Source organism: Grus americana, chromosome 13 (genome assembly GCF_028858705.1).
Source record: "Grus americana isolate bGruAme1 chromosome 13, bGruAme1.mat, whole genome shotgun sequence".
NCBI classification, from domain to species: domain Eukaryota; kingdom Metazoa; phylum Chordata; class Aves; order Gruiformes; family Gruidae; genus Grus; species Grus americana.
Genome location: NC_072864.1, coordinates 16,305,549 through 16,317,589, shown reverse-complemented (window position 1 = coordinate 16,317,589; position 12,041 = coordinate 16,305,549). Strand labels below are relative to the sequence as shown.

At 39.1% G+C, this 12,041-nt stretch overlaps 1 protein-coding gene across 2 annotated transcripts in view; it reads right to left on the bottom strand.

Moving 5' to 3' along the window:
* The window catches only part of NKD1 (NKD inhibitor of WNT signaling pathway 1), a 116,218-nt gene that overhangs the window by 18,132 nt on the left and 86,045 nt on the right, over window positions 1-12,041 (bottom strand). Inside the window, exons 5-6 of one of the 2 annotated variants that reach the window (XM_054840862.1) lie at window positions 7,472-7,578; window positions 4,806-4,901 (exon numbers count right to left, since the gene is read on the bottom strand). In XM_054840862.1, coding sequence (XP_054696837.1) covers window positions 4,806-4,901; window positions 7,472-7,578 — 203 coding nt within the window. The remainder of the gene's footprint in view (window positions 1-4,805; window positions 4,902-7,471; window positions 7,579-12,041) is intronic. The other variant, XM_054840863.1, reaches the window with a different exon arrangement.

The window sequence follows — 12,041 nt, the reverse complement described above, 5'->3', positions numbered from 1 at the left end:
AGGTCACATGAATCTAACTAACTTCTGAAGGGCTTCTAGTGTGCAGAATTTCTGCTGGGATAACTAGTTAAATCAAGTAAGAAAACTGAAACTATGATAATTTTTCCTCAAAGAGGAAAACACATGCTTGCTGGGTAGTATCCAAACAGTCAGCACATGCCATACCCAGATTTATTTGTGTCTTGCTTATTGTATGCTACAGTTGGTTTTTCCAGGGCTGAAGGATTTAACAGTGTTAATCTGCATGTTTTTCACATCTTATTTTATCAAGCAGCTAATACAACAAAGTATATTAAAAAGAGCAACTTCAATAGATTGCCAGAAATACTTGCATTAGAAATACTAAGAAGCAAACAGTTACGGACGGCCACACACGTATGCTGCACTCACACACGTATCTGCAGAATACTTCACAGATCTCCGCTAGGAGATTAGCAGGAATTTAGAACATTCAGAGAAACTAATGGGTCTGCAAAAAAGAACAAGAGCAAATTACATTGAAGGATTCTTCATTCCTTACAGAATTCATGTGATTGAGAAAGTCCCTGTTCCAGGTATTCACTTTTTACCTCTCTGGAACATTAGTGGTACAGGGACGACCCTATTTTTCCAGTATTAGCGTAGTTTATCATCACAGGACTAGTTAGCAAACTAGAGATTCTGTAGAAGAAACTAAGAGGTTTTTCCAGCAGAATTAATTTAATAGAATGAGATATTTGCACAAAAACCCCCACAAACCCAAAAAACAAATGCAAACAAACAAACAAACAATCCAACCCCAAAACACCCCACTGAGTTTAACCATACTGAAAGAAAACATTCAGTTTGATTCTTTGTAACTTGTCCAGGAGAGACATCTTTGGCTCCCCTCAAAACCAAACGAGAAAGTCATATTTTCTCTTAATATTTCTCTCTGGCACAAATCCATCAAATCTAATGGCTGAAATGACGGCCCCTCTGATACAGGCAGGCACTACTCTATCTGTTGGTTCCATTGCTGCTTCTATACCATGAGTTAATACAATGTTGACAAACCCAACAAATTTCAATATAAGGGTCAGGCTGATAAACGGTAGCCCCAGAAAAGCCAGTATCCTTCCCCAAATCAAAAGTTTGGTGCAGAATTCTGAATACAGAAATAACCTCAAACCTTTTCACTCATTACAGAGGATATAAGCAAAAATAACTAAAAAGGGAAAGAAAAAAAAAGGAAACATAAGAGGAAAAAATGGGTATTTAATGTAAGATGCAAAGAACATTTTTAGCATTAAAAATGCATGAAGAGAAACATCAATATCAGTTCATTACCCTTCCCTCAGAAAAGGAAAAGTACAACTGTCTCATTTGTACTTTGTTTGTTGTCTGATTTTTACATACAGCAGGATGTTTTTATTGCAACATCAGCTTTGTTTGATCACATAAGTTTCTGAAACATTATTTGGAACCTAAAAGGAGCTTCACTTGCTATCTACTCAACAACTAGTCTAGAAGAAATTCCCTTTTTTTTACTCCTGACAAGCAACTTTCTTGTGTCCTTATTCCTGTGCAGCCACTCACCAAAGAAAGAACTGATTGCAAGAAGAAAGAAAGAAAGAAAAAAAAAAAAAGAAGGCTAGTGTTTATGCAGTATAATTACATTCAGAGAGCTCAATATAAAACCTCACGGATCAAAACACATTAGTTCAATTATCCAAGTTTCAAGTCCGATTACAAATATCTGTGTGAAGATAATTACAGCGCAGCTGTCAGTTCTAAAAAGGCCTGTAGTACATAATGAATTGTCCTCTTATGGCTTATGGAATGAAGGGAAACATTATTAGCCAAGTTTTGTAATATACATTTTAGAGCAGGAAAAGTTATCTCCCACTACACCAAAAGGACTGGAAAATGGTTGTATTTTATGACAGAAAAAGCAGTAGTTTAATAACATACATTCATGTTAATTTTATAATTTGCTATCCCAATAATTATGCTTTCATAATGGGTGTATCTCTTCAAGAAGCATGACTAGATCTGAATTTCTAATTATAAGGACTACGGAATAAGCCATACAGACTCTAGGAGGAAATCAAAGCAGTATTAAGTTCTGAAGATGTTGTTAAGATCCAGAAGAAATTTCACTAAGATGGAATTTGAATGCTCTTGCGGTGATCTGTCATTGTGTAAAACCCAAGGGAAATTTTATCCAGTAACTAAATCCATATCTTATTTACAATTTTCAAACATTTTAATGAAAAAGACATTTAGTCCACTTGTAAAACTGCACCCCACCTACATGCCTCTTACAAACTTAATTTAACACCGTGTATTCCTTTGGAAATTCCCTGGACATGAAGTCCAACGTTTTAAACACAATGACTTTGAATCAAATGAAATGGATGTGAGTGGGCAAGTCACTTCCTTTTCCACTGTCTCACTTTTCCAACACGAAGAACAAGAATGATAAGGCCGACTTTTTATAAAGCACCTCAAGGTCTACAGATAGAAATCTGACTGAAGAAATTTCATCTCTCTGTTAAATCTGGCTATAAATCCAGGAGACATTAAAGGGAAATTTTCAAAGAAGGGGAAGAGGTCCACACTAAGCTTTTCTCACCAGAACACTGGACCTTTGTTTAGAAAAGCTGACTGGTTCTGAAAGCATTTTCATCAGCTCACTAAGTGGCACTGGTACAGATCAGCCCTCTTCCTCAGACCGTCGTTCTGTCCCTGATCCAGCAATGTGCTTCGCATACTTTTAACTCAAAGCATGTGTTCCGTTCATTTTAATTGAAACTATTCACACATTTAACGTTTGCCATCGTTAAGTCCTTCGCTGGATCAGGAGCAGAGCTGCTTGACGAACAACAGTATCAAGCCGACTATGTTGACTGCCAGTCTCTCAGGGGCTAACAGAACAAGAAATTCTATGTCATATGAAGAGACTGAAATTCCTCATTTGTGGCCAAGATTATCTATGAGCTGCTATCGTTAGTCATTCTTGCACAAACAACTCTTAAATTGTATCTGGATTCAACAGAAGACAACCAACAAGATGGATTATACAAATGGCACTGGAACAGCTTGCAAAAGAAGTGTGTAACATAACTGGGAAACTCTGCAATTGTGCATACGATTTGTTTCTATCTTTGTTCGCATGTAAAGAGCTGAAAATTATCAACCTATTTGGTCCCTTGGTTAAAAGAATTATTTCTGGCACAGGTTCAAGCCTGAATATAGCAACCTCCAGACCTCAGAGTAGTATAATTTTCAATCCCTGCACAGATTTGGTTTCAGTTAAGCTGCAGTCTGCTCTTGTAGCAGGGAGAGGTAGAATTTGGCTGTAACATATTCTCTAAGTACAGTCAAATTAAGCTCTTTGGTGTACCACATAATCACAAATAATTATTGTATACATACTTAAAAGCATATTCTCATTATGTTCAGCACATGGAACTCCCACTGACATTAATGGGAATTCCATGCCTGAATGTAAAGGACACCCATGTGTGTGGGTTTGGGTTTTGTGTGTTTTCCCCCTATTCTTTGAGACTCACGATAATCTTGTAATGAAGACTTAGCCTTGGGTCTTGAAAGATCTGGGTTCAATCTGCCACTAGGTTCTTGTGAGACTTCAGGCAAGTTATTTTCTTCTTCTGGTCTCTGTTCCCCATACATTAACAAATACAATACTACTTCCCCAGCCCCCCTTCCCCTTGCCCCCTCTATATATCTCATCTTCCCATTTGAAATTCTGGACTTGGCCTGTAACATTTCATCTGCCTGAGGGGCACAGATTTCATTTGACTATTCAAAGCACTATCAGAGTAGAGACAGTAAAAAAAGCCTAGTAACGATGCCCACATACATGTTAAAAACCCTGAACAACCACCACATTTGGAAATATGTTCATAAATGTCAAAAGAGATTTGCTTCAGTCTTCTAGGAAAAATTTCTGCCCCCATTTGGTGTCCAAGGCCACTACACTTTCAGTATTTACCCTATTCCTTTCAATCAATTCTTAGTAATTTTCACAGGCACCAACATAAGAGCCAAGAGAGACAAAACCTGTCAATTTTCAGCTGATTATCTGAAGGCACGGGAGCCAGTCAACACACCTCACAAAAAAATCAATGACAGCACATTGCAGTAAATCTCAGTAAAAGACATTCTTCTAGAAGTATCATTCAATTTGGATAGAAATAGTTCTGAAAAAGGACTGTATTCTAATCTATACATCCTCTTATTTGGCTTATTTGCACAGGAAATTTGACCTGAAGACATCCTGATGATAAAAAATACACACGGGTACGCTTTGACAGCCATTCGCTATGGTCCTGCAGCAAGTATCATCAGCATTATTTATACTTGGAGGGAGAAGGCAGAGATCAGCCTAATATTTGTGAAAACAACAGAACAGTATAGTTAGTCCTTCTGGAAAGAATGTCAGAAAGCAACCTTGCTATTTGGTTAGCTTAACTCTGAAAAGCAGGATAGAAGCCAGAACAATATACATTTGCAGGAGTTTATTTTGACAATGTGTTTAGTTGTTCAGTTGTTTCAGATATTTTTCCTCCTCAGATGCCAGTACTGTTTTTTAAAGGCTAATCCCAGATATTAAACAACAACCAGCTTAAGAAGTGGTATGGTACATCTGAAAACAGTAAACTACTGGTGGGATTGTTTCTAGGAGGGAAGGGTCCATGGAAACTGCTGTTTAAGTTGGCAGGACACCTCTATTTCATAGAAGAAAAAATGTTCCTGTTATAAAACACTTCTCTTGTTAGCAAACGCTGCACACAAAGGGGCAGCTGTACTTTGCTTACCTCGCGTGTGACTCTTCCGTTGTTATCAAAGTCATACAGTGTGAAGGTCCATTCTTGCCTGTTATCTTCCTCTACAGACACATCACATTGCAATTCCTAAGAAACATGCAAAGAGCAGCTGATTACCTAAAGCAAAAGGCCTGTTTGCAGAGGAGACTCTCCATAGGAGGAGGCTGCTTGCTTGCTTCTTTCCTCCCTCCCTCCATGGGAGGAAGCTTCCAGGATATGTCCCGGGGAGACCTCTGTCCACCACACTGAAGGAGTCTCATCACAGTCACACGATAATCCTAACTCCCTTGGGCTAGACTTCGAGGAATCTGCAAGATCCTTTCTGCTTCATTGTAGAAAACGCAAAAAGGTACAAGAAAACTACTCCCTGAAGCTCTTGAAATATAATAAGACTTCCCACTAAAAAGTGAGAAAGAAAACTCCACTTAACTCAGAAAGAGAAAGATAACAGAAACAGAGTCACAAAACGAGGCAGTACACCACAGTGCCAAGAGTGGTCATTAACACAAATCCCCACCAGTGAGACCTGTCCTTGACACAGATACTTGATACCCAAAGGTTGTCAGAGTTAGTGCAGTACAGCGTCATGCCGCTGAAGCTCCTGAAATGGAGCCTGCCTAGGAACTGGCCTGTTAAGAACAACCTGGGAGTAGTGCCTGGTCCTTATCTGAACTGCGCTTCTGTTAGTGAGAGTGTGATCTGTGGAAAGCCTGAAAGAATCAATTTGTTAAACGGAAAAAAATTCCCTAAACCAAAACCAAGACTTCAGTCAAGAGCAAAGGATGCACTTTGACTGACTCCAGTCACCTGGGTGCAAATCGTTTGCTTTCTCCCAAGATCTGTGCAATCAGAATTATCCAGAGCCACAACAAGGCAAAACAGAAAAGTTACAGTGCAATTAAAATGAAAGCCACTGTATGGAAGTAAAATAAACAGCTCCAAATAGCTTCGGCATGATAGAGCTCAAAATACCTGGTTGATCTTCTGACTTGAAACCAATTCCCTACAGCAGTTACGGGTACCCCCTGTCCCCTGCCGAGTTCAAAGGCAGTCTTCTCCCAGTTGTAAGGAGCCCGGCTGAAAGCTGCCAAGTGCCCCACACTCTACCGTGGAAACACAGTTTCGTGTTACATAAACATGCCCGGCACCTTTAAAAGCCAAATCACATCCACCTCAGATTTAGACCTCTTGTCTCAACACTTGCATTTCTGATTCTTTTATACCTTTGAAACATGTACCAATCTCTGAGCTCCTAGCTTACATAGCTGGAAAACTTTCATTTGTAGAACAAGGGAAAAAATATCAATACTTGGTTTCTTGCCACATATTAATACTTCCCTGTCTCACATTGCCTAACATAACATCTTTATGTGAGGATGTGCTCTGCTTAGTTAAGAGCCGTGGCAACCTTCCCCGCATTAGTCATGGAGCCTAGTACCAAGTGCTAACCTTTATGGCATGCCAAGAACTACTTGGGAACAAACACAGACTTTGCCGGTACAGTAGAGTTCCAGCTACTCTGGCACCAACCATGTTGACAGGTGTCCTCCAACATTCAAATATCAAGGCACTGCTAACTGCAATTTCTCATGACTTTCCTGTCTGCAAACGTCTGCTACTCAAGGTAGAATATAAAATGTGCCTAGGAAAAAAGAGTTATTGCTGTGCAAAAAAACAAAAGGCAGGAAAAGTCACCTCCCCCCAGAAGGCACACAAGCACCGAGCAACACCTGAACTGCCTATGGGAAAGCTACCTCCTTTAATCAGCCTTAAACCAGCAACTAAATCTGCTCTAGACAAGGAAACGAACACTCGAGCCATGCTGCAAGGTGGCTGCATGGTCTTTTAAATAACAATGGAGGAACGCAAAGCTCATTACTGTGACAGGCTGACAGCACTGAAAGGTAGAAGTTTGCCACGTCTGCTGGAGTGCAGAGAGATGAAAATTTGTGCTGTTTCTTGCCGGTACCAGAGTATCTTCCTCCTCACTGAGACAGACAACCCTCTAGCTGGATGACAGCACATTTCAATACTCTTATTTATTAAATCACTCCCTATATAAACAAAACCTGCCAACTACACACAATGTCTGGCAGTTTTATGATGTTCGTAAGTCTACAAGGAAATAGACCATCAGACTCATTGCCCTCCAGGATCCTTTTCCTCCTGCCACGTGACCAGATGGATTTCCCACGTAGCAGCTCAGGGTTATTTCACTTTGGAGGCCCAGGCACAGAAGACTGATGGTTAAGAAAATTTCACAAACATCTTTTACACTAGGCGGATTTAACCAAGTGCAATAGTCCATGAAAGTCAATCTAAAGATTTGATAACATGGTAGCTGGCATAATAAATTACTAAAGAAAGGATCATAGGTAAAGGGTTAAACTGAATGCCTCTTCTTACTATACATTTCAGATCCTACAGAGGAACGATCATCATTTGATCCTCTCCAAACCTGGCAATAAATCTCACTAATCACCTCATAAGGAGCACCAATAGTAAGACACCGACTCGTGCCAATTCTGCCTCCTCCCGTACCCGTTACAATTGTCAGGAGCTATATACATGCATCAGAGGACACTCTTTGGTCCACAGGTTATTTTTCTACCATAATTATACCAGTACAGTGAAAATTTAAAATATAGAGGACTTACTTCAAATTTCAGTTGCTTCTTGGAACCTGTGCGTGTGTCACTTTCTTTTTCTGCTTTCTTTTCATCTCCACTGCAAACTCCATCTGTCTTCTCTGGAGGCAAAGCCACTGCGAAAAATATATTTAAGAAAAAACGCTTGTAAGGAAATGTCAGAGCAGTCTCATATTTGCAAATCTGTCTTTATATTTAGGGTGAAATTGATTTCAGCAAACTTGTATGAGAGGATCATTATACTTGATTTGCTTTTGTGTTCCCTACACGTCTGGGATAATTTCTGCAGACAACCAACAGCTTTTGGTACACAGCCTCTCCTACAAACATCACTAGAGTCACAGGAAGTTCAAACACAGTATTATGAGAATATAAATCAGCAGAACCATTACTGCAAATAAGTTGAATAATTTGGCAAAATATTGAAAGTTTGTGACATATTGCAAAAACACACTGCATTCACCAGCAGTGAATTAAGTAATGAAGCTGAAATGAAGTCCTCATTCCGTTTCAATTTCCCTCCTCAAATACACACAAACCTTACTACCTTCCAAAAAAGGTAACACTACCTGCCAAAAAGGTTAAGCTGCATTTTTTCAAGTAGGTATGAAAAGGTATGTCACCTAAGTTTCAAGTTAAAACATTTTCACTTGAATAATTCAATAGCACTCATAAAGCAAATCAAGATTAACATCTATCAGACATATATCACAACATAAATAACATATATCAGATATATAACAGAAAGATATCTATACTTCTCAGGTGGATTAAAAGACAAATGGCCAGGAGCTTAATAGCTGTGCCTTTGGCTCCTGCAGAGGCACTCAGCCTTGCACATAATGAAAACCTGTATCTGAAGAAAATTAATTCTATATTCATTATGAAAATATACAGATTTTTTTAACCCTACCCTCAAACATTTTAGATATGATTTTTTATACATCCACATACCTCTGCCAACAATGTTACGCCCATACTTCATTAGGCATAGCCGTAATCCTGCCTACTCCCCAAAAAACAGAAGATATTGCGAGAATGTGGGTCTTAAAGTCAGCATTGTTATTGTTGTACTGCAGCATTTGCATTTACCCAAAGCCTTTATCCTAATGCTATGTAGGAATCGTTTCTTGTGGTTGCCTTTGTAAGTAGGAGCTCATGTAAGTGCCAGTTCAGTAAACTCAGATTCCTTACAAAAAAGGAGACATGATCCCCTCCAGTTCAGGATGAGCCATTTCAAACTGGGTTTGCTCTGTGGCTCTCCCAGTGTTTGGCACTTCTGAGGTGCCTCCCAAGCATTCTCCCAGGAAAGCAAGTCCCTAACATGCTAGAAATTAAGATATTATATTAGTCATCTTTCAGTATTTTCTTTCACATTTAAAATAAACAATTAGCTAAAAACTTTAAAAAAAAAAATTCTACCTTTGCCATAGCTTTATACTCTGAAATTTCAAAAGCTAAGATTTCTGCCAAAATATTCACACTGCTACACTGCAATGTATCCCGTTTTCTAGTCTTATTTCTTTGTTTAAATTTAACACTATTGTATTACTTCTTTTTTTGGTTTTCAAAACTGTGGTATACTATAAATGATTCTGGATGTGCAGTAAAGAAATGGTGAATGAGGTAGAAATCCTAACCTTTGGAATTTCCTGACTTTGATACTTATTTGCAGTTTTGATGTTATACTAACCTCAGCTTCCCAACACACACGTGTAATCTGCATTGTACAAATGCAAGTAGACATGGAGTTCATCATACACGTACTCACACATTGATACACTTTGATTTCTACTCCAAGCCATGTTAGGACTCCCTACACTAAACACAAACTAAGCAGGAAGGTCAGCTGAAGGAGGAGAAAGCTCACTTCACAGCAGTTTCTTCCCTTGTCCTTTTAACCTGGTGTTAGCGGATTAGCAGGGATTGTTTCTGAGGAGGCTTTTGTATAGTGTTTATCATAATGAAGGCATTTATTAAAATCAATATTACTTACAATACAGAACTTTGACATATGTCTGAAGAAGGGCCATTTGCTTTACACTCAGTTTGTCCATAAATACAACTCCATATTCCTGGAAGTTCAAAGCTAAGGCCACAATAAGACCCCCATAAAACAAAAGACAACATTTGGTTGTCTACCTTAGTCCAGCCTTGTTGTTTCATTCTAAAATCAACAAGAAATGAAAAGGTAACACAGGCCTTCATAACAAGGACAGTTACATTGACAGTGGGTCTTGACAACTCTTCAGTATGCCCCTAGATTTTCCGTGGTTCTTTTGTACCAGCGATCAGTTTCTCAGATGAACAGTTCTAACTCAGCTGATGGAAACATTTGTATGAGGGGCTTTTGCAAGCCCTCACAATCTTGCTCTAGGGAATGTGAAATAGGAGCAAGCTGGGCTGGTATGACCCCTAGCTTTGTTGGAACAGTGGACAACCAGCTGGGGAAAAAAAAATCCACCCCTGTTATCACACATATTTTTAAATGTGTAAAGGTACATAATGGCCAAAAGACTTCTACGGTGGTCTTTTATTTGTTAACGGCTGGCATCCCAAATGACATTGGCGTGGCAAACACGTTCGGCCGAGAGCACTGGTGAGCAGATCCTGCACAAGGTCACTATTCTCCACCCCAGTGCTCTTTGTTGGGTTTTTCTGCCAAAACAAAGTGTCTTACAGAGCATTCTCTCCCTTCCACCACCGTGCTTTTGCACTGCTGCTGCAAGCTGCCAGCACGTGCCAAGAGCACCAAAGTTCCCCAGCCCACAGGGTGCTTCAGAGAGGAACGGCAGAGTTACCTTCTGCTTTCAGGAACAGCCCTTCCACTGGCACGTTTAATAACCTCTCTGGATGTACAGTTTGTGTGTTCAGATAGGAAGCTTGCACTTTAATGTATAATCTATGTAACAGAGGAAAAAATGTGCTCTGACAAATTAGTCTTCTCAAAAAACAAGAGTTCAACTATTGTGGAAGGAGGCGATACATCTTGCAGTACACTCCTTGAGAGAGTTTAAATACTGTATGCCAGAAATTATCCTCTTTGAGCGCTGCTGACCTTTGATCTGAAGAACTCATTGGCCTTGCTGCTCCGGGGAATTATCCTTTGAAATCAGTTACTCATTTTGGAGCTCAGATGAAATGGGGAAATCTGGTGATCTCATCCTGATGTCAAGTTTCATTCAGCAAAATAGAATGAAATCTAAACGAGGAAACTTTAAAGGGGAATATAGGGGTATTAAAATAATATTTACAAGTGATCAAGTAATGTGTCTGTGCATATATCCTCATGTGCCTTATCCAAACCCAATGAACATTTAAAAATACATACTGGACTACAACTGTTTTGTCTGAGAAGAGCAGGATAAGCGTTTGGTATCTTGTTTCTATACTTAGTTTTGACTATTGACATGCACTCAATTTCATGAAGGATACAAACACATGCTGAACCTACTTATAAATAAAATGAGAATGTCTGCTTGGGACAGTTAAAACTGGCAGCCTGTAAACAGAGATACAGCAGTGAGCCGCATGCCAAGGTTCAGATATATTCACAATGTGAACTTCCTTTCAGCTCTGCCAATGATATTAAACTAGACCAGACAAGATTGCTATCTCAAAGGAGTGTGGAGAATTAATAGACTTGCGTTTCCAAAGTCTAGGCCATCAGAAATAGGTCCACATACAATATATCATCTGTGCAAAAATACTTACTTACCTCCCCACTCAGATAACAAGTCCTGACAAAGAGAACGCACTATATAGATGAATACACAGAGAAAACCTACCCTTGTTGTGGGAATCCACAACTGGAGAAAAAAAAATGATATTTATTGCTTCTCATGGGAATAACCATATGCTCTCAACAACAATGTTCCCTAACAGAAAGTTTCATGAATTGAAATACTGCATATGTTTTCTTTATGATGTTCTCTTTTCTTGTTCATTATTAATGGTCTTGTATTTACTTCTATAACCTTAAGACACTATAAAAATGCGTCTGGACAATATTTGAAATTGGAAAGACAATAAAGGAAAAATATTAACTTGGAAAAATTGTGAAATACCATTCTTTCATGAAAAACAAACTGACTGGCTTAAGTGTACTAGCAGATGTTTCTCTCTAAGATTGTTAATTACTACCACCCAATTGTTCGTAACTGAGGTGGGGGAGGAAGAGTGGGAGAGAATGAACACCAGTTTAAAGGTATTAAGACTCATCCCTGAAGAATTCTTTTTTTTCTGGGCTTTATTCATTCCTAAGAAAAGGGGGTAATAATTCTAACTGCTCCTTAGGAATCACCAAAAAATCCCAGAAATGAAGTAAAACTGATTGCTGTGCTCCGTGTAATGAATGAGCATAGAATACTAAGCTTCAGACAGCCAAACCATTCTTCACTCACCTCCATCCTGCATCTGAGAATGAGAGAGGAAAAAAACCAGAGCACCAAAATACAGCTGCAGTCAGGTTAAAAAGTGACTGTTTAAACTTTCACCCTCACTCAGGTGGCTTGTCATTTCAGATTTCTCAAAGCCTCATTCAAGCCAAGCACCACGCTCTTTAACAAATGATCCTCCT